This window comes from Myotis davidii, unplaced genomic scaffold (genome assembly GCF_000327345.1).
Source record: "Myotis davidii unplaced genomic scaffold, ASM32734v1 scaffold64, whole genome shotgun sequence".
NCBI classification, from domain to species: domain Eukaryota; kingdom Metazoa; phylum Chordata; class Mammalia; order Chiroptera; family Vespertilionidae; genus Myotis; species Myotis davidii.
Window position 1 is genome coordinate 3,102,647 of NW_006296226.1, and position 26,734 is coordinate 3,129,380.

General features: G+C 40.6%; 1 protein-coding gene across 1 annotated transcript in view; it reads right to left on the bottom strand.

Moving 5' to 3' along the window:
- The window catches only part of SVEP1 (sushi, von Willebrand factor type A, EGF and pentraxin domain containing 1), a 153,843-nt gene that overhangs the window by 14,471 nt on the left and 112,638 nt on the right, over positions 1-26,734 (bottom strand). Inside the window, exons 38-44 of the mRNA XM_006771225.2 lie at positions 22,055-22,727; positions 17,207-19,992; positions 16,078-16,303; positions 12,787-12,942; positions 7,191-7,254; positions 3,171-3,344; positions 287-463 (exon numbers count right to left, since the gene is read on the bottom strand). Of these exons, the coding sequence (XP_006771288.1) occupies positions 287-463; positions 3,171-3,344; positions 7,191-7,254; positions 12,787-12,942; positions 16,078-16,303; positions 17,207-19,992; positions 22,055-22,727 (4,256 nt within the window). The remainder of the gene's footprint in view (positions 1-286; positions 464-3,170; positions 3,345-7,190; positions 7,255-12,786; positions 12,943-16,077; positions 16,304-17,206; positions 19,993-22,054; positions 22,728-26,734) is intronic.

The window sequence follows — 26,734 nt, forward strand, 5'->3', positions numbered from 1 at the left end:
AATTGTGTTTTAGATTTAACAATAGAAGATTTAATCTTAGAAGAGCACATTTCAAAAATCTGCAGTGGATCCTAGTCAGGTAGGTTTTAGCCTAGTTCTGGAAACTTTTCTTTCAATGTTTGGAATTCAAAGGTCTTTTAAAAGAATTTTTAAAACTACCAATAAGAAGCTGATTAGACAGAGACCTAAATATCTACAACCAAGTTACTTGATTAAAAATAGTCTCACAAAGATGAGAAAACATCCTGAACCAATGTATTTAACTGGACTCCACCTGTCCACTTACTTTCACACTTGGCACTTGTCTGTGTCCACGTCTCGTCAGGGTTGCAGGTAATGACGGCCTGGCCCTGGAGCAGGAAGCCTTCTCTACACTTGATGGACACATTCTGGTCCACGTAAAACTCCTTTTCAGAGAGCAGAGCGTTCTCAGGAATGACAAAAGGGACAGGGCATGGGTTTGCTGTTAAAAAGAAAAGAAAATGCTTACTGCTATTTCCCCTCTTTTCTTAATTTATTTCTTTGAAGGCGCAGGATGAGCCCTCTAAAAGGCTTAAAAATATAGAGCTTCAAACAGTAGACACAGACTCATTTGGCATTCCCATGAAATTATTTGAGAGAATAAATTATTTAGATAAGATCTGAAAACACCAAGTATTCAACTACTAACACATGGCCCCACACCTCTAAGAGGGCAAGTTAAATAGTGTTTGATTATGGCCCACAACATTTTTTAGACTGGTTCTGACCCGCCCTGGGGAAACAAAGGCATGCTAGAAAGCAAGGAGTGCACCAAACATTCTCTTACTATCTGGAGAATATTAAGGCATAGAGTAAATGCTTCTCATGGTCACTCTACATCCTTTTACTGAACATCCTTCAGAAGGATGAACCAGAGGGTCATCAGACACATCGAAGTGAATGAATCTGACTTTAGACCTTGCTATTAATGGTATCAGAATGGAAACTGTAGAGTTTGCAAGGCTTATTGACAAAAATTGATTCATTTTTCCAGGTCTACAGGAAAAATGGGAAATGATAGTGGAACAATTTCCTACTGCAAATGTGTGACACACATATCAACGCATATTTCAAGCCATTTCAGTGCTTTCTTTTCCCTCCATGGGCACAAAGGAAGTCTTTGTGAGGGAGGTAATTGCCAGATGAATCTTAAAGGCTCAGTCACTGTATTACAGCACTTTAACCAGAACTCTCTCAATTTATACCTTGCTCATGAATATTGTTTTCATTCCAGTGGTTATAACTAACTAGTGGCCGGGTGCACAGATTTGTGTACATTGAAAGGGAATTAATTAGAAGGTGGTCAGTGGGGTGGGACTGGGCGAGACCGGCCAGACATGCCCTGGAGCCAACCTCCCAGGGTCCCTTCCCAGCCAGCCAGCCACACCTGGGGCAGCACCGTGGCTCACAGGGCATCTGCGGAGTGAGCAGGGTCCCTCCAATTGGTGTGGTCCCTCAGCCTGGCCTGTGGGGATCAGGCTGAAACCGGCTCTCCAACATCCCCCAAGGAGTCCCGGAGTGAGAGAGGGCACTCTGCAAAGTTGCTGTCATTTGGCAGCTCCTGCATTGGGCATCTGACCCCTGGTGGTCAGTGTGAGTCATACCTAGAGGCCAGATGGTCACTTAGCCTTTTATATATATAATCTTTATGTGCTAACTAGAGTCCTGGTGCACAAAAATTTGTGCACTTGGGGTGGTCCCTCAGCCAGGCTTGTGCCCTCTCACAGTCTGGGACCCCTTAGAGGATGACCACTGCTGGCTTAGGCTTGCTACCTGGGGGATTGGGCCTAAGATGGCAGTCAGACATCCCTCTGGCAGCCCGGGAGCCCTTGGGGGATGTCCACTTGCCAGCAGGGAGCAGGCCTAAACTGCAGTCAGACATCTTTAGCACTGCTGAGGAGGCGGGAGAGGCTCCCACCACCACTGCTGTACTGGCAGCCATCAGCCTGGCTTGTGGCTGAGCAGAGCCACCAGCCTGGTGGGAGCACAATGACCACCAGGGGGCAGCTTCTGCATTGAGTGTCTGCCCCCTGGTGGTCAGTGTGCATCATAGCGACCAGCTGTTCCACCGTTCAGTCAATTTGCATATTAGCCTTTTATTATATAGGGTTATTATTATTATTATTATTATTAATATACTTCTGCATTTTCTGTTTATTTGTGTGCTGAGGGCTGTTTTCAGACTGGCCACACCTCTTTCAGGGAGGAGTGTCCTGCTGGGATGCCTGGCCAGCCTGGGTGAGTGGCTGATGGCTGTTTGCAGGCTTGCCACAGCCCCTTCAGGTGGGGGTCCCCGCTGGGGTGCCTGATCAGCCAGGGTAAGGGGCTGATGGTTGTTTGCAGGAAGGCCACAGCCCCTTCAGGGTGGGGGTCCCCGCTGGGATGCATGGCCAGCCTGAGTGAGGGCTGGATGGCTGTTTGCAGGCTAGCCACAGCCTCTTCAGGGTAGGGGGTCCCCACTGGGGTGCCTGGCCAGTCTGGGTGAGTGGCTGATGGCTGTTTGCAGGAATTATTTATCTTCTATAATTGAAACTTTGTTGCTTTGAGCGGAGGTCACAGCTGGCCAGGGCAGGTGGGAAGCTTGCCTTCCTCCATCACCGGGGCAACCAAGCCTCCTGCTTGCTCCAGCTCCGTGGCTGCCGGCCGCCATTTTGGTTGGGTTAATTTGCATATAGTCGCTCTGATTGGCTTATGGGCATGGCTTATGGGCGTGGCTTATGGGCGTGGCTTGTGAATGTTGTGGAGGTATGGGCAATTTGCATATTTCTCTTTTATTAGATGCTTATATACACTTTATTCATATTCCACATTTAGCAGATTTTCTTTCTTCACCCCTTTCACATCCTCAACCAAATTCACTATACATACATTTCTGTCAAATCTTTTTCATTAAGTTGCATTTTTCTCTTAGTGCCTTACACTTATAACCAGTCAAGGAACCTGATAAAAGCTGCTTTGTAGAGGAGACATGTTAGAAAACACAAGCAGGTTTTAAGACACTGCAGGGTATGTGGCTTGGGTATGCACAGATTGCTTTCTCTGGGCCAATCTCTCTTATCACAGAGTTCCCACTATGATTTAGACATTTCGGGAACTCATCGAGAAACCGAATCTGATTAAAACCTTTCCAATCATAAGTCAACACACACGTTTGCAGTGAGGAACTGGGTGGCTCCAGCTTCCATTTTCAGTGCAATAGACCTCGGGCGACCCTTCCAGACTGTAGCCTCTGTTGCAGGAATACACCACTCTGGGGCCAATGGTGGTATTTTCCACCTCAGCTTTCCCGTTCAGGAACTCAATTGGAGCTTCACAACTGATCTCTAAAAAGAAAAAAGAAAAGCTTCAGATCAAATGCGTCTCCCAATTCTCTTTCCTTCTTTTGCTATAATTGCTAAAGGTACCCAATGCACCATATAAAATGTTATAGCCTACTCAGGTGTGAGGCACATTGACAGGGGCATTGAAAAAGCAAATACCCCAGCATGCATAAGTTTTATATTAATACATGCAGGCAATTAAAGATTGCTATTTTGCCCCATTGACTCTAGCTGTAGTTATGTATAATGCTGGCTGGGGGTGTGGATGAGTGAAGGAATTCTCATTTATTAAGTTGTTTCCACGGCCAAGAGCTTTCCAGACATTATCAAACGTGTTTCTTACAACTAGAAATAAAATACAGACTGTCAAGTTAAATTTGAATATCAGATAAACAACAAATAAATTTTTAGAATAAGCATGCCTCAAATATTGCATGGGACATATTTATATTAAAAGGCATTTTAAATCTGAAGTTTAAAAGTAACTGAGTGTCCTTTTTGTTTGTTTGTTGGCTACATTTACACCCTTAGTGACAACTCTGAGATGATGTCATTTCACAGTTGAAGAAAAGTGAGATTCAGAGAGGTGAAATAATTTGACCAAGATCACACTGCTTCTAAAGAGAGATAAAAGATAAAAATTATTAGAAGGTAAAATGTAATAGGAAAGTATAAAGCACAAGGAATCATGAGCCTGACCAAAAATTCAGATAAGGAGCATTTTATATGGCTTCTAAGGATATAGACTCCACAAGCGGATGGTTAGTTTTAGTACAGTTACAAAGCATGGCTTTGCAGGAATGTGCTAGGAGGATAGCAGGATCATTCTTTCTAGAGTCTTAAGAAATGGGATTGAGTCTTAATCTGATGATCTTGGTGAAGGTAGAGGAAGTGGTCTAGACCGGTGTATCTCAATTTGGGCTGCACACAGGGGTCCTGGGGAAGCTTTATGCCGAGGGGCCTGTCCCAGACCAAATGAATCGGAATCTCTGTTGTGGTCTTGCTTTTGATATTTCTTAAAAAGTTCCCCAAACAATTCTCATGCTGATTCAGAATTAAGAGCCACTGATTATATAGATGCTAACTGACTTCTTTGGGCTTCTTTCAGCCTGGTTAGTACTTGGACCATGAACTTGAACTAGGTCAGTACCCTAGCATCACTAGGAAGCTTCAAAAACATACTGATATTGGATCCTACCCTCTGAGACTCTGACCTAAATGGTACAGGATGCAGACTGGGCAAAGGATTCTCCAAAGTTCCCAGAATATTTCAATGTGCAGAAGGCTAATAACCACAGGTCCAAGTCACTGCTTTTCAAATTGCAATGTGCACAGGAATCACCTAGGGATCTCATTCAAATGCTAACTGTGATTCAGTGGGATTGGGGTGTGGCCTGAGAGTCTGTATTTCTAGCAAGATCCCAGGTACTACTGATGCTGTTGGTCCCATGGGCCACTCTTTGAAGAGCACCGTCTAGGGCAGTGGTTGGCAAACTGCAGCTCACGAGCCACATGCGGCTCTTTGGCCCCTTGAGGGTGTCTCTTCCACAAAATACCACGTGCGGGTGTGCACGTACAGTGCGATTGAAACTTCGTGGCCCATGTGCAGAAGTCGGTATTTTGTGGAAGAGCCACAATCAAGGGGCCAAAAAGCCACATGTGGCTCGCAAGCCGCAGTTGGCCGAGCTGCAGTTTGCCGACCACTGGTCTAGGGTATCCTATGCACTTGAACAGGCTTCCCTGAAATCTGATGGCTACAGATATCAATCTATTTAATAATTTAATAAATATTATATGAGGATCTTTCAAATTGGGATGCTCAGTATGAGCACTATTTCCTCCAAAAAATATTAGTGTTTTTTATATGCCTAGGGAAAAAGCACACAATACAGCATATCAAAATAACAATAGTTTTTAACCTTGAGTGTGTGGGGAACAGGGGACTTGGTTGGAAAATCTGTAAGGAGGAAACTGTGAAAGGTTGGGACCTCTAGGGGGAGTTGGCTGAAGACAACCACCCTGCCTTGACTTTTCAAACAAGTCTGAGCCCCTGGGTGTTTACTGGAATCTTTATGTTTAGTCTTTAGACATCTTTGCCTAAAGGACACTGCATATGTCTTCTCAAGGATGCTTACCCTACTGATAGTAACTAATAGTTAATATTAGTTCAAGCTGTTGATACAATAAAAGCCTAAGGAGACAGGTGAAAGGGGCTATCTGGTTTCTCTAGCCAGACAGTCCCTTAGCCCTCTCTTTCACAGAACCATGTGTCAGAGTAATCATTCATCCATCACACAGGGTCTGCTGGTCAGCCCCAGCATGAGTGGTGGGATTAAAACTATTATTTCCTTTTTGCTATTTCTGCCATTTTTTTTGCAAATAACTTGTATAATCTGATTTGATAGTTAGAAAGACGAAAAACAGAAAAAAATAGGATTCAAGTAGAGCTTTTTATCATTATCTTGCATTTCAGAGAGAGAAACTAAACTAACCATTGTCATTGTAGTTTGACTTAAACCTGCTGCAAACTGAAACAACTTCTTCACATTTCCTATGCAGGCATACCCATTTCCTTCCCACTGCCTATTCCCCTCCCTCATACATGCACACACTTTTTGATCATAAACAGTTGAGACAAAAATGCCATTCTGTGATTGAGATGTTACTCAATATTTAAAAAAATATTTTTCTATATAATATTTATATAGCTTTTTCAGAACAAAAAAATCATATAACCTCTACTGAATTTCAGCTATAATATTTCCTAAAAGACTTAAGATTTATATATACATGAAATCAATTGATTAATCTACCCCAGAAGATATGTTTGAAATGACAGTGAACAAAGATTTAAGTACCTCAAGTTCCAGTCACAGCTCTGCCACCAAATTAATTTATGACACTGGGCAGGTCGCTTCACCTCTCCTAGCCCCATGTACTCATTGAGCAAGATGAATAAATTTACTCATATTGATGTAGTCCAGCCTAGTTAAGCTAGATCACCTGAAAGGTTGCTTAGACTAGATTGGTTAAGAGGCCCCTTCCAGTGTGAAAATTTGATGACTCCACCAGGATTGTTAAGAGAAAAAATATTTAAAAGCTTTTCACATTGATTGATTTGTAATTATTGTATCTAAATACACTGCCTTTTGGCAGAGGAATCATATGGGTCTTTGTTGCTAAATACACTTGACTCTTCCCATAAAATGAGTTAATGTAAAATTCCATGAAAAATGTGAATATTTGATTATTTAACATATGTGCCAACATCACTTTAGGAAGATGTCAACATTGGTGAGTACTGTCACCAAACACCGACAGATCTAAGCTTTCTAATTTATAATTATCTGGGGGGAAAACACAAAATGCAAATAAATTCAATAATTAACTATTCCAGAGTTAGTCATCTTGTGCTCTATTCCAACATAATCAATGATCTCAACTATAGTTTTTTTTGTTTCTTTATTTTTAAAAAAGATATATTTTATTGATTTTTTACAGAGAGGAAGAGAGAGGGCTCGAGCGTTAGAAACATCGATGAGAGAGAAACATTGATCAGCTGCCTCCTGCACACGGCCCACTGGGGATGTGCCCGCAACCCAGGTACATGCCCTTGACCAGAATCGAACCTGGGACCCTTCAGTCCACAGGTCGACGCTCTATCCACTGAGCCAAACCGGTCAGGGCATCAACTATAGTTTTTGACCCTTTTATTGATTTGTTGTCCTTCAGCAAAAGTCCGAGGTCAATTTTTTAAATTACAAAACTGCTTTGTAAAGACATTGTTGTCTCATTGTTATTCTGTATCTCCTGTATCAGTTTTGGGACTCTAAGTGCCATTTGACTTACTTTTGCACGTTGCTACCTCTCCACTCCACTGTCTGTTCTCCTGACAGAAACGTTCAATGTTCCCCTGTGAATCAATGAAAAAACGTCATCAACATGGTCATAACTGTACAATGGAAAGATAATAGGGGAATGCAAAGTAAGCATAGCTGTGACCTTGACTATCTCGGCATTGAAATGCTTAATAAATTCATTAAGTAGACCTAGTTTAAGAGGTAGATTTAGAGTTGTTAAAATGTTTTCATCAAATTACTTCAAAATTCATATCCTGGCTGACTAGTGTAATTAAGGTGCAAGCTTTGTTTCACTTTCTATTTAAATGACGACTAGTTATAACCAATAGTAAAGACTGAAGAATGTGTTTGAAGCGTCAAGGAGGTATATTTGCTTAGTATATTTTAAAATTATTTTGAAAATACTTGAGTGGTACAGCAAAGAATGAAATTGTGTGTTGTTGTTGTTGTTGTTTTTGTATTTTTGAACATGACACATGCCAAGATACCTTATTGGTACGAGGACTGAATTTTTCAACAATTTATCCTATATAAGTTTACCCTAATAAGGGCACAAGCATTTACAATTTTAAATATTTTCGCCTTAGCTGGTTTGCTTAGTGGATAGAGTGTCGGCCTGCAGACTGAAGGGTCCCAGGTTCAATTCCAGTCAAGGGCATGTACCTTGGTTGCAGGCTCCTCCCCAGCCCAGGCCCTAATCAGGGATCATGCAGGAGGCAACCAATTGATAGATTTCTCTTACGTTTCCCTCTCTCTTCCACTCTTCCTAAAAATCAGAAAAATATCCTTGGTGAGGATTAACAAAAAATAAAATTTTTAAAAATACTTTGGGTAAAAGCTTTCCAAAATTTACTTTCCTGCCTTGTGAAATAGAGTAAAATGAATATAATTTACTTGAAAAATTATTTATAATTATTATGTTAAATATACTTTTTGTATATTTTCAATATCCTATTTCCCTTAGGGAATATACAGACTGTTTGCCCCCTATAGCTATAATAGGCTTATATATCATTATTCTTTGATTTCTGTTACAATTTTTATTAGTCTTTGCTTCTTCTTTCTTATTTATCTTTTACTAGAGGCCCAGTGCATGAAATTCCTGCACTCAGGGGCAAGGGTCCCTCAGCCCTCCTGTGCCCTCTCACAGTCTGGGAGAGGCTCCTGCCACAACTGCGCTTGCCAGTCATGAGCTCCTACATTGAGCATCTGCCCCCTGGTGGTCAGTGCATGTCATAGTGACCGGTTTTTCCACTGTTTGGTTGATTTGCATATTAGCCTTTTATTATATAGGACTAGAGGTCCGGTGCATGAAATTCATGTACTGGGTAGGGGTGTCCCTCAGCCCAGCCTGCCCCTTCTCACAGTCCAGGACCCGTTGCTCCTTAGCGTTGCTGCTGCCACAGAGGCAGAAGAGGCTCCTGCCACTGCCGATGCACTTACCAGCCATGAGCCCAGCTTCTGGCTGAGTGGCACTCCCCCTGTGGGAGAGCACTGACCACCAGGGGGCAGCTCCTGTGTTGAGCATCTGCCCCCTGGTGGTAAGTGCATGTCACAGTGACCAGTCATTCCGCCAGTCTTTTCACCCTTTGGTCTATTTGCATATTAGGCTTTTATTATATAGGATGGTAATCATCAATGTTTCTAATGATAATTCTTTTCATGCTTTAAATTCCTAATCTCTGGAATAATAAACAAGATACAGTAAATAAAATTCTGAAACATTATGAGTTAAAAAAAAGATCAGGTTCTAAGTAATGTATTAAGGGGTTTGACTCTAAGTCGAATATATGAACTTCAGCATATGAATTCTGTCACATGCTTTTTCATTGCTCATAGTCCTTTGGATATCTCATTGTCTTAAAATTGTGTCCTACATTAGCAAGGTGTCTGTAAAGAACCTATCACCTCTACTTTGGTTTTTATCTGGATTCACTGATACCTTTCACCCTTATTTATCTATTCAAAATATTTTCTCTAAGCTTTCAGATTAATTACTGACACATCTTTACCTGTTAAAATTCCATCGACTTTGATGTAATGACACTGTCCTGATTTTCCAAGAAAAGAATTCATTCTATAAAATTAAATGTTTCCTAAATGATGTATTCATTATTTTCTTCTTATTGAAAAACCAATACGTGTTCATTATAGAAGGTTTGGAACATACAAGAAAAATAGAAGGTTTTCCAGGATTCTTCATCCAGAGATAAACACCATTAATATTGGCTATACTTTTTCTAGGCTTATGTACTTACGTATGCACAGGGAAATATACTATTCTAACTTGTGAATTATTTTTTTAAATTAATTTTGAGGCAGTATATGCCAAGTCATAAAAGCCAGTTAACTCCCCACTGATGTGGGCTCTTCCAGAGCAGACTATTCTCAAGTAGTTAATTTTAATTAATAGTTTAGTATTGTTCTCAGTAATATTTTTCCTTGTTCTCTTTCCTCTAATGATTTGAATAATGATATTCTGTTTTGACTAAGATGATTTTTATGCCAGTAAAAACTCAAATCTATTTTCTGTAACTATTGATGTAAAAAAATCAAACACCATCTGCTGATTCCCTCCTCAGTAGGCTGCAAATTTTATCACACTGTTCCTTCTTTCCTTTCTCTCTCTGTTTCTGTTCATATCTTGCTTTTGATGAATGTAGATGGAATTTTAGATCTAGATGAGCATTAAATTTTTATTGTACCTGCTTAATCAACAATTAGGTTAGTTATATTAAGTTTTAGAATCAAAGCAACCACTTTATTGCTTACTAGCAATGGTTTTATAACATAACTACCCCATTTTTGAGTTCTGTATTTTCATTTATTATCCAGTATTTCAAGAAGATTGGATGCATAATAAAAGTTTTGAGGTTTAGATAGTTCCAAAGAGTTGTGTACCTTACATCTAAATGACAACTTATTTACATAGTCAAATAATTTAACATCAGTTGTCCCAATTGCTTTGTCTGGTTTTGGTAATAACACCAATACAGGAAGTAATAATAATAAGTACCCTTAACGAACTCAGACAAGGCACAAAGGGCCATGCTCACCACTTTATTTCTTTTATCTCCAGCCCTTGCAGTAACTTTGCAAAAGTGGTTATTGCATTTCTACCATAGACAGGATGAAATAGAGGCTCAGAGAGGTTCGGTTGGTTCCCAGCACTTTCATCCAGCAAGAGTGAAGACCTGTAACAGAGGTCTTCCAGGACCAAATCCCTATTTTTTTTTTTAATTGATTTCAGAGAAGGGAGAGGGAGAGAAAGATAGAAACATCAATAATGACAGAGAATCATTGACTGGCTGCCTCCTGCACACCCCACACTGGGGATTAAACCCACAACTTAAGCACATGCCCTGACTAGAAATCGAACTGTGACTTCCTGGTTCATAGGTCGACACTCAACCATGGAGCCACTGCAGCTGGGCCAAGTCCCTATTCTTAACCACTTTCCCTTCTACTGGCCTTTGGTATATAGGTTACTTGTTAAAATTACAAATCCCACTTGGCCAGCGTGGCTCAATGGTTGAGGGTCGACCTAGGATCCAGGAGGTTACAGTTTGATTCCCAGGGGGTGGGCTTGATCCTCAGTGTGGGGTGTGCAGGAGCAGCCAATCAATGATTCTCTCTCATCATTGATGTTTCTTGCTCTCTCCCTTCCTCTCTAAAATAAAAAATATATATATATTAAAAAAATCCCCAGGTCTTATTTGGTTTAGAAGGCCTTGTCCTATGAATATCCACTCCTTTTTCCAACTTCCCAGATGACTCTCAAGTGGCTCTTGAACCACACCTTAAGAAACATAATGGCGTGTCTATACAAGCATGAGGCACATAATGTCTGGCTGCCTCTATTTTTTTCCCTAATACGAACAGCTTTGATGATAATGGCCTAAATCCATTAATTGGCATGAGTTGCAAATTCTGGGATTTATATTCTATAATTTGTTACCTGGAATACTTATCTAAAGGGGAACTTTCCCTTCATCTACTTACTATTTGGTGATTTAGCAGTCTGGGTAGCATGGAAAAACATTCTTCCTTTTTTGTTGTCTGTTTTCAAAATAATGAGTTTGTTCATTACCAATACATTTTTTTAGCATTTTCGTAGGTCTGGTATTAGTCACGACACATTTGATGTGTTCCAGTCCATTGAAGTTACTGCCCTATTGATGCTAAAATGGTGTCCTTTTTGCTGTGGGAGCCTTGTTCAGGTGGCTTCTCAGTTTCTGTAAACTGAGCCACTGTGGCCGGGCCAAGTCCCTTGTTAAAAATATAATAATACCTTTGATAGGTTCTTTCCTGTCTCATGTGACAAGATTTTCTAAGCGAATCTTTTACACTTCTTGTCCCAGACCTGGAATCAGTTATTTCTGCAAGTACCTGGATATTAATGTATTTTTAAAAATGTTTCTCAGGTAATTCTAACATGTAACATGGAGTGAGAACAATTGCTACAGCACCTCTTTCAATCTTGCAGGTAACACCAGGGCATTCCCCCAAATTACCTACTTCCTCAAATTTAATGACCCACTAGTTTTCTACATATTTGTTTAAATCTTATACTACCTTTTTCCTTAACAAATTGCAAAATGAATACTCTCCATGAACAACTGGGTTTCAAAAACAACTTTCCAATTGCAACCAACTGTTACATTATTATTATGTTTTCTTTCTTATAATTTTCCAATCTTTTGAAGAATTTGAACAAGATCCATCCGTATAAGCTCAGTTCCAGTGTTCATGGACCTATCTTATGACAATTCTTCGATTGTGTGGTCAGAAAATGGAATGCACTATACAAATGTAACAGACCACTGGCAATGAATAGTTCTGCAAAACCTACACTTAAATACCACGACAACAATAAGAACAGGGAGGAAGAGTTTCCTGAGAAACCAGATGACACCATTCTGTAATGTAAGACAGATTTCTTAAATTTCCAAGTTGGATGATATCGCCATGCTTTCATCAAAACTGATTGCAGCCTTCCTACCAAAGTAATTAGGGAGACGGAGGTGCTGCTGATGGGGTTTTAATATTACAAACCAGGAGTGGTCATGAGACCTAGCCTGGTCCTTGGTTAGAACGGCTGTGAGGATTTTTCAGGCCAGATCTGCCATGTGGAAACCTGGCATCTCAATCAAGAACCTGTCTAGGTGTCTGAGCCCACTGCTTAAGGAAACCCTAGCTTTGCATACCTAAATCCCTATGGTCACCTCCCCAGGGTGACAGATGGACTGCCTGTTGCAGAGTCTGACCAACGGATGGCTGGCAGAGTCTGACCAACAGACGGCTGAAACGCAGGCTTAGTGTCAGTCTTACGGTTGGCATACTAACTTCTCCCTTTATGTGGCTTTGATTTTTTTTTTTAATTCAAGACTTATTTTGCTTTTTAGAATTGTAAGTCACCTTAAGTATTCTTGTAAAGTATTAGTGTAAAAGGCAACAAAGTATAAAGGAATATTTTAGGACCAACATCAGTGAAATCAGTGAAACAAATCAGTGCTAATACTAAACATGTTCCCAAGTAGACTGGAAAAACAAATGAATTCTGGTTAGATGGTTTGTTTGCTCACCTCTAATTCATAGCCGGGCTCACACTGATAAATCACCGTGCTTCCAAGGCTGAATATACTGCCAATCACAAATCCATATTCTGGACTTTCAGGTTTCCCGCAAGAAACTGGACTGCACGATTCATCAGAAAATGGTGGCTCCCAGGTGCCATCAAGCTAAGTAACAAATAACAAGTTGTGAGTTATATTTAGGAGTTAAATTGTATGAATGAGGAAATATGTCAATATTGATTGCATAGCAGGATGATCTCCAAAATGATAGTCAAAAGGACCTAGAATTTGGTCCTACTTCTGCTATTTACTGTCTGTGGCCGTAATAAACACATTAATTATTATATAGTTTTTATAGTCATTACTAAACAATTTTGGACATTTCTTAAGCATATAAAATAAGCATTTTCTTCCTAATAAAATCCATTAAAAAACCAGTAGCAGCAAGGAGTATGTTTTCATTATGATGCATAAGGGCAGGGTGATTTCTGTGACATACCAATGCACCCTTGTATTTCACAAAATTCTACACTGTATTTTAAAGTGTATGAGAAACAGCAAATTTTAGGCATACCACTCAAAGTTTAAGAAGATGGCTTCCATTTCTCCATTCCAACTTGAATACTTGAAAACATTCCATTATATATTTTGGAGTCACATAGTTAAAAAAGTGTACGTATATCCACATACACCCATATGCTTTCTTTCCCGATCATCATGGTTAGAATGAACATTTCTCAGCCCTCTATTTAGGTAAAGTGAAGTAGGCACAGATATTTCCTTAGACTGTTATTCTCTTGCTAATAGTGTTGTCTTCTTTGAGGAAATAGTTCATGAGTTGGATAACTGTCTAAAACAGGATTTGAGGCAAAGCCTTTTATTCTACATATCAGCATGTAGTAATTATGTATACATACATGCCTGCATCAGAATCATCCATTCCCCTAATGTTGGAAATATAAATTGTATCTAATTTTATACTATATATAGTGCTTCAATATTTCTGAATTACTCATTCTAGGTACTTTTTAGTAACTTTGTAAAAAATTGTTTTATTCCTATTTAGTATTCATTTTTCAGAATTCATATAGATCTTTTCATGCATTTGTTTTATGAACCATAGGACCATTTTGTTATATTACAATAAAATATTTTAGGCATCGAACATAGTTTTATACAATGTATACATTTAAACATTCAGAAAGGGTCTATTCAGACCAAAAACTAACCCAAAACTCAGCTGACTGAAGGTGAGGGGTCATGCTATGTGTGGAGAAAGTAAATGAATTACTGACTTGGGAAAACGAGCACAGACACCTGTAAGGCAGGGTCCTTCGGGCACGTGAGAGGCCATCTCCTCCTGCACACACTCAATGGGAGGACATTGAGTGATTCCTGTAAGTGTTTATGAACCATAGGACCATTTTGTTATATTACAATAAAATATTTTAGGCATCGAACATAGTTTTATACAATGTATACATTTAAACATTCAGAAAGGGTCTATTCAGACCAAAAACTAACCCAAAACTCAGCTGACTGAAGGTGAGGGGTCATGCTATGTGTGGAGAAAGTAAATGAATTACTGACGTGGGAAAATGAGCACAGACACCTGTAAGGCAGGGTCCTTTGGGCACGTGAGAGGCCATCTCCTCCTGCACACTCACTCAATGGGAGGACATTGAGTGATTCCTGTAAGTGTGCTGAGGCTTCGCTTGGTTCAGAAAGCTCAGGGTCTTTGAAAAAGTTTCCCCTCAAACTGTTTCATCTCTAAATCTAAGAGGGAACATCTGGAACTCTACCAATTTTGAGAGCATGGCCACTTTGATGTTCCTATTCCCGGCAATGTTTGCTTTTAGGCTTGGCAGGAACCAAGCATTGAATATGCATGATTTACAAATGGGAAACTGGAAGGAGAAGGAAATCGTTCTCAAGTCCCTCCTAGACGGCAGGCATATACTAGACACTTTATTACATTAAATAATGCAATCCTTTCAATGGCAGATATATGTAAAAAAGAAAACAAGGTCACAGAGCCTCAAAATATTTGAGATGAAGTTCAAAGGCACGTTTAATGGAAAAGCCACTCTACACCATGACGCATTCCTCCTCCCCCTACCCCAAACTCCAGCAAAGGAAGATCATATCAATGATTTATTTTTCTTTCTTCGGTACAACTTCAGGAAGCCAGGAGAAGGGAATGCCCTAGGGCAGTGGTCGGCAAACTGCTGCTCGGCAAACTGCGGCTCGTGAGCCACATGCGGCTCTTTGGCCCCTTGAGTGTGGCTCTTCCGCAAAATACCGACTTCTGCACATGGGCCACGAAGTTTCAATCGCACCATGGCCCTAGGGCAGCCGTGGGCAAACTACGGCCCGCGGGCCGGATCCGGCCTGTTTGAAATGAATAAAACTAAAAAAAAAAAAAAGCCCGAACCCTTTTATGTAATGATGTTTACTTTGAATTTATATTAGTTCCCACAAACACTCCATCCATGCTTTTGTTCCAGCCCTCCGGTCCAGTTTAAGAGCCCATTGTGGCTCTCGAGTCAAAAAGTTTGCCCACCCCTGGCCTAGGGAGTTGGCTGCCTTCAGTGCTGAGCTAGCTATATAGCTTTTCATACTGATCATAAAAGATATGCATTACTATATATTTTTCTTTCTTTGTTTTTTAATTCTCACCTGAGGATATTTTCCCATTGATTTTCAGAGAGTGGAAGAGAGGAAAAGATAGAAATATAGATGTGGGAAAAACACATCAACTGGTTGCCCCCTGCATACACCCCGACCAGGGCCTGAGCCAGGGAGTAGCCTGCAACCGAGGTATGTGCCCTTGACCGGAATTGAACCTGGGACACTTCAGTTCGCAGGCCGATGCTCTATCCACTGAGCCAAACCAGCTAGGGCTCTATACATTTTTCTAATAAAGAAACTACAGCCCAGAAATTTTAAGTAACTTTCTTAAAATCACACAACTCAAAAGAAGCAGAATCAGAATCTGACTCCAATTTCTGTCTGTTTCTACAGCCTCCGATCTTCCTACTAGAGCTGGAAACCTATTTGGAATCATCAGGGCTCATTTCTATATATAGACTCTTTTGAACATCTATGTGTATATACAAACTTTGCCTCTTTTTATTGAACCCTGCTTGGTATTTTTGTTAGTTTAAAAACAGGAATATTGGAAAGATGTATTTTATTATATTTCTATCCAAAGATTTTTCAAATCCTTTGACATGATTGGAAACATGAGTACATCAATGAGTTACACTTACACGTTCTAATTAAGACAGATGATCTTACCCGACAGGTCGATATGTTAACTCCCTCGTAGGTGTAGCCTTCTGCACATGACACAGAAACTTGCTGGTTCACACTGAAATCGTCCCCATGAACAAGTACACGTGTGATGTTTGCTGGCAGAGAACAGTTTTTGGGACTGCAGGAGATTCTCTCAGGGGACCAACGGCCATCTTTCTGACAGGTGAATGTATCTATGTCTGTGTCCATCACATAACCTTCCAGACATCTGCAACAGATAGGCAAAAATAAATGCCTTAAGGAGAGAACAGTGCCCTTGGTGAACTGTTCTTGAATGTAAGACGCTGTTATAAGGCTCTGTAGGTATTTTGTGTGCTATACCAAAACTGATGCAAGCATCAGGTGGAGGCATTGCCATGCAAGAACACCAAGATGATAACCAGATAAACCCTTTGTTATCCACATTAAGGATTAGCCAAGATTGAAGTTGCTTGAAATGTTGTTATTATTGCCCTTCATTGTAGATGATATCACTACCGAATTCACGTTTATTCTAAAAACAGCTAATAAAGAAATTCTAGACAAAGTCCAAAGTAGACTCAACTACTAGCAAGAATATAACATAATCAATATTTATTGGGTATTTACTTTGTGCCCAGCACTGTTTTAGGTCCTTTACATAGGATAATTCGTTTAATCCTGATTATTAGATACTATAATGTCACAGTAGTATGGCTGTTCAAATTCAAATCAACCTGGCTCTAAAACTCTATGATTTAAAAATTTTGCATTTATTTATTCAGCATAAATAATATTTACTTATTAAATTCCAGTCACTGTTCGTAGTGCCCTACAAATATTAACTCATTTCATACTCAAGTCATCCCTATGAGTAGGTACTGCCATTCTCTGTGTTCTCATTTTGTAGATGATGAAACTGACACAAGCAAGCTGAGATTTCTACCTAGAGAATATGGCTCTAGAATTAAACCATTTAATTAGCTAACATTTATTAGGTGGATATGTTTTTTTTAAAATTTCACAAATTATAGGCCACGTAGGAGTCAAACTTGGAGCAACCCATTTCTCTATTAAGTGATTTTGACCAATCACTTTTCATTTTACAACTCTTTTGCCCTCATCCGTTGGAAACTTTGAGTCGTGGTCTTACCTGAGCTTCACTTTACTTTCATAGGTGTGCGCCTCTCCAATTGCCACTGCATTGGCAACAGATGGTGGGGGTCCGCAGGACAGGGGCTGACAAACTGGATAAGGCTGGCTCCACATCCCTTTCTCGGTGCAAGTCAGATGTGAACTGCCCTGGATGACATACCCAGGTCTGCAGCTGTAAGTTATCACATTTTCTTCCAAAGAGTCACTCTCACTGATGAATGCATTTGGTATTGTTGGGAGAGAACCACAAGACATGTGTTCACAGCGGGGGAAGTCAGAGCTCCACTGGCCATCGGCTTCACAGGTGATTTCAGAAGGTCCCAGGAGCTTGAAGCCTTTAAAGCACTGAAGCTGAGCTGTCTTTCCACAACCCAAATCTGTTCTGTTGACAGTTCCACCTTGAATGACTGGTGTGAAACACCTGCAAGGCTGGCAGGAAGGTGGGCTGCCACTCCAGGAGCCATTGGAGAGACACCTTCTTGAAGGACTTCCATGGAGCTTATAACCGGAAAGGCACTGATACTGTATATGCCCCCCATGATAAAAGGAAAAGCCATTAGGGAAGCCATGGGAAAGATCTTCAGGAGGTCCACAGTTAACCAGTTTACAGAGAGGAAACTCTGCGTCCCAGTTCCCGTCTGATTGACAGGTGAGCTTTGGAGCACCGTGCAACACGTAGCCCTCCTGACAGCGGAACACCACTTCCTTCCCGAAGCCATACTCCAGGCCATCCATCACCCCATTTGCCACCTGAGGTGGGGTGGCACAGTTGACAGGCACACAGATGGGGGTGGTTCCACTCCAACTTCCATTGGCCAGACAAACACGACTCCTGGCTCCCTCAAGTAAGAACCCTACATTGCAAGTGTACTCAACCTCTTTTTGGAATGTGTACTCATCTCCTCTCACCTGGCCATTGGCTAAGATTGGGGGTGAACGACAGTCCACAGGAATGCAAACTGGCTCATTCCCATCCCAATTTTTATTTTCTTGGCACGTTCTCCTCTCAGTGCCATTCAACACGTACCCGGGATTACATTCATAGTACAACACACTCAGGTAGGTGTAGTTGTTTCCTTTGATGGAGCCATTTGTAACTGGACTTGGTTTTTTGCATGCGATGGCCTCACAGTGCGGGGAAGCACCACTCCACTCTTTATTCTGTAGACAAAGTCTTATGTCGGAGCCCACCAGAATGTACCCGGGTTTGCAGCTATACTGGACAGCACTGCCCATGGTGGTCTCTGTAACATGCAAAAAGCCATTTTCAGGAGCAACAGGCAAGTCACATTCAATTGAAATGCAGGATGGGGCACTGCTGTTCCAAGTTCCATCTTCCTGGCAGATCAGCACAGGGTTCCCCAAAAGTTCATAACCTGGATTACAGGTGTATGAGACCATGGTGCCATGTAGAAAGCTTGTCGAAAGCGTAGCAGGAGTTGAGTTTTCCCAGGTTTTAACCACTGCTTCCAGATAATGATGAGGGTGAGGAGTCAGATAGGGAACTTCCATCATATCTTCCTCTTGGTCAAAATACCCCTCACCATCCTTGAGCTTAGTATAGTCTCCAAAGTCAGTTTCAGGAGGGAGACCACAGTCTATGGGTACACAGGTTGGGCTGGAGCTTGACCATCCGGACTCTTCACAGGTATGCATGGCATGACCAGCCATCTGGAATCCAGGGAAGCAGCTGTAGATGATCATAGAACCATAGCTATAATCTGCACCTTCGACGAAGCCATTATCAATGGGTTGCGGGGGGTCACAGTGGATGGCACTGCAAGATGGGACATCCACATCCCAATCACCTGTCTCTAAACAGGTCAAGGTCTTGGGACCTTCAAGCCTGAAGCCTGGGTCACAGGAGATCGTAATGGTTTGTCCAGAGTATAGGTTTGTGTGAGAGAATTGTCCATTCAAAACCTCCTTGGGCTTTGGACACTCAATGGGTTTACATGTTGGTTTGCCTCCAAGCCAGTGACCATCTTCTCCACATAGGATGGTAGTATTTCCCACCAACTCAAAGCCTGGCCTGCAGGTATAGAGAGCTGTGCTGAGATAGGCAAGACCATGCACATCGATGATGCCATTGAGGATTTCTTCAGGTTGGGGGCATTCCACTGGGACACATTCAGGCAGTGGAGAGCTCCAGGTACCGTCAGCTTGGCAGAGGATGGTAGGATCTCCTCTTAGGAAAAAGCCATCCACACACGAATAGTTGACGGTACTTCCAAAATGAAGAGCGGAAGCAGGAGCAGGGACACCAAAGGCAATTAGGGGAGGTGGGAGGCAAAGAACCATCTTACAAACAGGAAAAGAATCATTCCATTGCTGGGATGGCAGGCATTTCAGGACAGAGGGGCCCTGGAGGACATGCCCTTCTTTACAGGAGAGCATCACCACTCCCACCTCCGCAGTCAACTCTTTCAGCACCAGCTGGTTTTCCAGGAGGGGTGGATCTGGGCACTTGGTGGGCACACACTTTTGGTTTGGCTTCTTGTTCCATTTGCCAGATTTCTGGCATGTCCAAGAGTTATCTCCAATAAGTTCATAACCCTCATTACAGAAAAACTGAACTTTGGACCCCACTTCAAAATTGTCTCCTTTCATGTAGCCATGCTGGATCGGGGGAGGTTTTCCACAGCTGAGAGGGATGCACGACAGAGGGGATTCACTGTGCCAGTGGCGATTGGCTTGGCAGACAAATACAGGGCTTCCAATTAGCTTATATCCCGGGTTACACCGAAATCTCACTTCACTCTCAAAGACCCTGCCAGTGACATGCTGCATGACAGGGAGAAACAATTAAGTACAATTTGTATAACAGATCTTATGATTAACTAAATACACTGAATAGTAAAAACGAACTAAACTAAAATGCCTAATTTAAAATGAATCAATTAAGACAAGCAAATAAGGATTTATGTTTTTTTCCAGTAGGGCCAAATGCTATTTTTAAAATAAGTTCAAAGGACAGTAGGAAGTCAAATTAGGTCATCACTACTGCAGAAATGATTATCACAGTGCTGAGCCCATAAGTAAAAGATAAGTACTAAGTGTCTAAATTGATGGGTGAATTTTTAATGTAATACTGAAAATTGTAAGTTACTTGGTAAGTTCAAAAAATCTTGCTGACCAAAGCAAGACTATAGTTTGTTGTTTTAATCACGAAAGAGTGAACACACAATCAAGCATACTTTATTTGTTAATTTCATTAGACAATTTAAAAAGCCAATGAAATATTTCTCATGGATATGGTCGTAAAAGTACTGTCAGAGTTTGATACTCACCCTTTTTTTTATACTCATTCTTAATATACTTTTTAAAAAATTGCTGCTAAAACACCAACAAGGGAAATTAAAAAATACTATTGAAGTTTTAAACAGAATACTTAATATTCATGATCTCAAAATTCAAATAAGTAAGTGTATAATAACAGTTCATTTTTAGGTGGGACGAAAGATGAATTAGTTATGAAACCTTTAAAAGATTACTATACGTCTTTGTTAGTGATAAAGGTGAAGACTAGCTTCCATGCTGTAATGAACTTCTTGGTATTTGGACATAATTACTTGTTCTTTTTACTTATTTATTGTTTGGGCACCCCTCACATGCATCAGCATCAGGCCATGACAGACCTAACCTGTACTGTTAAACACTATACTTCCAGTGCTTACCTGGCACCAGTAGGAGCTCCAGAAATATTTGTTAAATGAATAAATAAAGAAAGCCTCCTTACATATACTATAATCCTCTTCCAAAGGAAATCTAATACATTTGAGCAAATATCTTAAATAAATGGCTCTTCCTGCTGTTTTGCTGCTTTTGAATATAAAGGACAACAGGTACTATGTGTGTGTTGGCCTTTAAAAAGTGTTCAATTTAAATACTGTCTATTTAAAATGGCCCTTGTTTTGAGGGAATACATTTTCCTGCTTTCTTGATGGACTTAACGAGAAGACACATACTTGTGTGAAAGCAGGACATGTGTGGGTGTAATGTAACCCTTTGTCCATCCCAGTAAAATTACTTTTAAACCCACTAAAACAAGCCTGCAAGAACTGCATCATAGCAAATAGATGGCTTAATCCCATCTTTCGTCTAAAAACTAGAAATGATAATAGATTTCTTTAGACCTTAATTTATTTCTATAAAATAAAGTACATATCCATCTTGGAATAACTTCTATAAAGCAAAATGTATTTTATTAAAGTTGGTTTATTCTAACAATAGTTAGGGTTGAGATACTGCTATAAAGTGCTTCAAATGTGTATGTACTAGTAGAATGCAGAAAGCTAATACATTAGAAGGATTCATATCTCTATGACCTTTTCTCCAATATTCACTAAATACACCATCCTGTACACTTTTTGTACAGGATGGTTTACAGTAGCTACAGATTTAGCTACTTCTATTTTTCAACAATCTGTTCACTGGCTCTGATTTTTAAAATGAAGTAAATATATATTTATATTTATTCTATATTCTATATTCTTGATTTCAGAGAGGAAGGAAGAGGGAGAGAGAGATAGAAATATCAATGATGAAAGAGAATCATTGATTGGCTGCCTCTTGCATGTCCCACACTGGGGATTGAGGCTGCAACCCGGGCATGTGGCCTGACCAGGAATTGAACTGTGACCTCCTGATAACCAGGTTCATAGGTCAATGCTCAATCACTGAGCCATGCTGGCCGAGCTGGCCCTGCTTTGGTGTATGGAATGATGCTTCAACCAACGAAGCCACCTGGCCAGGGCTTGGCCCTGCTTTTGAAGCCCAGGTTAGTCACACTGGCTGGCCTTGAAAGTGAAGAAAGCCATGGACCACTTGCTAATCAGTCTCTTACCTCCAGAAAGCCATTCTCAATCTTAGGTGGCTCACTGCAAGACACTGGGTGGCACGTAGGTATGGGGCTACTCCACTGTCCTGTGGCTTCGCAAGTGCTCTTCTTCTCCCCTTTGATGTAGAAGCCCCTGTTGCAGCTATAAGCCACCATGGCCCCAAAACTGTAGTTTGATCCACTCGCATAGCCATTCATGATGCTCGGTGGCTCTCCACACCGCACGGGGATGCACTGGATGGACATGGGGGAGGGGTTCCACTCCCCGCCTCTCATGCATTCAATCTTTGCTGAGGTGTTCAGTACGAAACCTTCCAGGCATTTGAAGCTCACAACGGAGCCTGCTGCAAATTTTGCTTTGCTTATAGATTCCAAGATGCTGTAGGAAGCAGATGGGGGTTTTTCACAGAAGTGAGCTATACACCGGGGCATGGCCTGACCTTCTGGGGGAACCCACTTGCCCTGGGCATTGCAGAGCAGCTGGGAATTGTCTGCCAGGCTGTAGCCATCCGCACAGTAGTAGAATGCAATGTCTCCAAATAACCGATGGGCAGTCTCTGGAGAGGCGTGGTCCACGTGGGGGGGCTCGTCACAGGAGACAGCCAGACACTGCTGGTTACTTCCACTCCACTTGCCACTGGCCAGGCATTCAATGGTGTCAGGTCCAGCGAGGGTGTAGCTATGAGATGGGGGGGAGGGGGCGGGGGGGGGCAGAAACAGTAAGGATAATATTTGAGAAAAAGTATTTGTGCCTCTTTATTTGGTTTTATATTTATTATCTTTCCTATAGCAACTCTACTTTTATTCTTTAAAATAATATTTTTTATTCAGCTGATTGATCACATGATTTTTAATTGGGATATAGAAATATATCTTGATTTTAATATTCATGCTCTTTCAGAAAGGGAAGTAGATTGAAGATTATTGCAATTTAAGGAACTCTAAAACTTGTGACACACATCTTTAAAAATAAAATGAGTAAGCTATACCCGTTTGACTCAGTTCAAAATTGGAACTTTATCTGTCTTTAGATGGTTTTCGTTGGTTGATTTTATCACTAGTCTTTGAAACAATCTCTTATGAGCCATATGTAGCCTACAAATAGCTCACAGTTACACACTTACTTATATTCAATGAACTTTAAAACAGTGATTATAATTTTAGTCTCCTTAACCATGTGGTTAGCATTGAAAGCTGTGCTCTACATATGGCTCTGCTATTCAACCAGAATGAATTATGCTTAATAACTCTCAGTCTTTTTGTACAGGATGGTTACCCATATATGACATACTTGCAAAAATCTTAAATTATTCTCAAGTGCTCTCTCAATGAAGCAGAACAAAATAGTATGGTATGCAGTATTAGAATAATTATATCTGAGTCATTCTTATTTTTATTCACACTCTCTTACTGAATGGAAAGGTAATCAGTCTATCATTTTGATATTAATAAAGGGTGAGTCCAAAATAATGGGGTACATAATTCAATCTGTTTAGACATATTAATTTCTTCATTTTATAGATGAATGAATGATTATGTAGATAGGTTAAGAAACCTGCCTAGAGTCACACAGCTACAAGCAGCAGTTAGGATTTGAAGTTAGTTTATTGGATTCCAACACTTATACCTTTTCATGACATTGTTCTGTCTCTTTTCCTCTTTTAAAATGGTTAGACAACTTGTGGGCATCCTTTGGAAACTGTATTGCCTTATTACAACTACAAATTATTTGACCCACCTTTCAGGAAAGATTTTTAAGTCATTAGTTAGCAAACATTCTCCTGAGGTCCCTTTGGGTTTTATAAGAAATTAACTACTGGAGAGAGGATGGCATTCCTTCACCCTAGCAAGCAAGGTTTATGAAATCTATGAGATCATGGGAAAATGATAGAGTATCAGCAGAGGTGTGTGCATCCCCCCCTACCTATGATCACGTATATTACTGTCTCAAAATGAACACTCTCTGACACCCCCAACAGCTGTGCTCTGCCTCCAGTTAGAGTCTGCTGCATTGTTTTGGATAAGCATCGTTCTTTGTATAAGAATCTGAGCCTAATGCATTTTTAGATGGCTTTTGTCTTAGAGGATCTAGGAGATATACAAAAACAATATGCTAAAAACATAATTTTATTTAAAAAAAAAACCATTATCCAAGGCCTGAGTGCCCAGGTTCTATTACTTCTGTGTAGGATGTGCTCTGGGTGAAAATTCCATTCGTAGAGGCTCCTGATGTTTTATAGCACAATTTACATCCCTTGCACACTTTGAACCATGCATCATTACTGCCATGGGTCCCTTGATGTTGCCAGCATATGTCATTGGCTAAAATGCACAGACATCACCTGAGACATCCCTGATTTATTAGGATCCATCATGCCATCTATAAAATGCTTCCATTAGTTAATGGGACCAGCTGTTCTGTGGCAGAAGCATCTGCCTCCAGAACCTTCCTTATTCCTCAAAGCCTCTTGAGGACACAAGAACTGTGCTTTGTAATTTGGCAGGACTCTGTCAGACCTCTGATCTCTCATCTTCTGGAAAATCTCCACCAACCATTCCTCCCTAGTGGAAAATCACAGCAAAGCTCTTCTGTAATGGAATGGAAAATTACCACTAAATACATAGATTTTGAATGAATGAATTTAAAGGATGCATTTTTGATACTACCCATGACTTCTTAGGTCTTATATTATTTCTTTTTCTGACCTACAATCTTGACTTTTCTTTATGATTCTCAGTCAACATTTAGTCATTAAACAATTTAAGGGCCAAACTATGTGCTAGAGTCACTTACATAATTTAGCAATCATGCTATGTGCTAGACTTACTTCCTTAGTGCACAGATGCAACACCAATACATTTACTGTTTACACATCTGTGCCACTCCCATCCCCCCATTCCCCATTACCTGGTGCATTGCAGGCCCCATCACACATAAAGTGGCTGCTTAAAGGAGAAGTGATTGATTCTATCCTAAGACTGAAAAGAGAAAGGCCTCACAGAGGAAAGGCTTTTGAGTGGAGTCAGAGAAGTTGAAAAGGAATCATTCAAGGCAGAAAAGTAACCTGAGCAAAGAAATGGGAGTGTGATATAGCTGGGGCATCTGAGAACTTACAAGTAGTTGGAAAAGCATAAGAACCCCCAGAAAAGTAAGTGGTGAGCACTAGAAGTGTGTATTTTGACAGATTGTGACGGTGGATGGGTGGAGATGTGGTAGGTACAGATTAACTGGAAGTGGTTTTTGACAAGAATCTTAGATTTTATCAGACAAAATGTCACTAGAAAAGAAAGCTATTTAAGTGGTTTATTAACCACACGACCTAAAGAGTATCGATGCATAGAAGCTAGGTGGGTGAAAGCCACAAAACTCTGTCCTTAGCCTAGGTGTCCACCAGTTTGTTAGCAACCCATAAATGTCGGGTGGGGAGAAAGAATTGTTTTAGGCCAGTTCAAGGTTTCTAATTCTGCAAGGCAATATTTAATGAAGAGAAGTGCGGATCTGAGATTGAGCTGGCTGACATGTCTGTCTTTGCCAACGGAATGTCTGTCTCCCAGCACTGCAAGTTTGGCACCTGAGCCAGAGTGGAGCCTCCTTTTCCAGTCATGGAGATGTGTGGAGGGGCTGGGATCCGTACTGCAGCCTCCTAATGAGCTCCAATGAATGAGCTGTAGGAGAACCTGGGGCCAAGCCGGCACTACTTGAATGGTTTGCCTTTCAGAGGAGCAGAGAAATGTATGGAGTGGCTTCAAGAGTGGAGCTAAAGCCAGTGCTCTAGATGAGATAATATCTTTGTAAAAATAATTTTTTTCAGAGAAAGAGGGAGGAAAGAAGAAAAAGAGAGAGAGAGAGAGAGAGAGAGAGAGAGAGAGAGAGAGAGAGAGAGAGAGAGAGAGAGAGAGAGAGAGAGAGAGAGAGAGAGAGAGAGAGAGAGAGAGAGAGAGAGAGAGAGAGAGATTTGTTGCTCCACTTATTTATGCATTCATTGGTTGATTCTTGTATATGCCCTAACCAGGCATGGAACCTACAACCTTGAAATAAGGACTAAAAGAAAGACACAAAATCTTGTTTAAAAAGAAGAGACTATATAACAAGAAGTATTTGAAAAATAAACAAATAGAAATTCTAAAACGTATAGAAAATAATTTCTGAAAATTAATGGACACATTCAAAAATAGATTACACATAGTAGAAAGAAACATTAGTGAACTGGAAGAAATATGTGAGGAAATTACCCAAATGCAACAAAAGCTTATAAAGAGATGGAAAATGTGATAGGTCAATAAATATGGAAAACAGAAAGAAAAGGTCCAAAGTATAATCTAATAAGACAAAAAGAGAGAAGAGAGGAAGTAAAGAAGAAGGAATATTTGATGTGAAACTGGATGAGACTATTTTAAAATTGGTGAAAGACATCCATTCTCAGATGTAAGAAGTGCAATGTGTCCTGGACAAGATGAACAAAGATAAACAAAGATAAATGCATTAGTCACATCATAGAAAAACACCAAACCAACAAAGATAAATTAAAAAAAAACAAAACAAACCTAAAGGGACAACAATTCAACAAGAGTTTCTTCATTCTCAGCGCTATTAACATCTTGGACTAGACAATTCTTTGCTGGGAGTAGGGGGCTGTCCTCTACGTAGGCTACTTGGCAGTATACCTGGACTCTATCCACTAGATG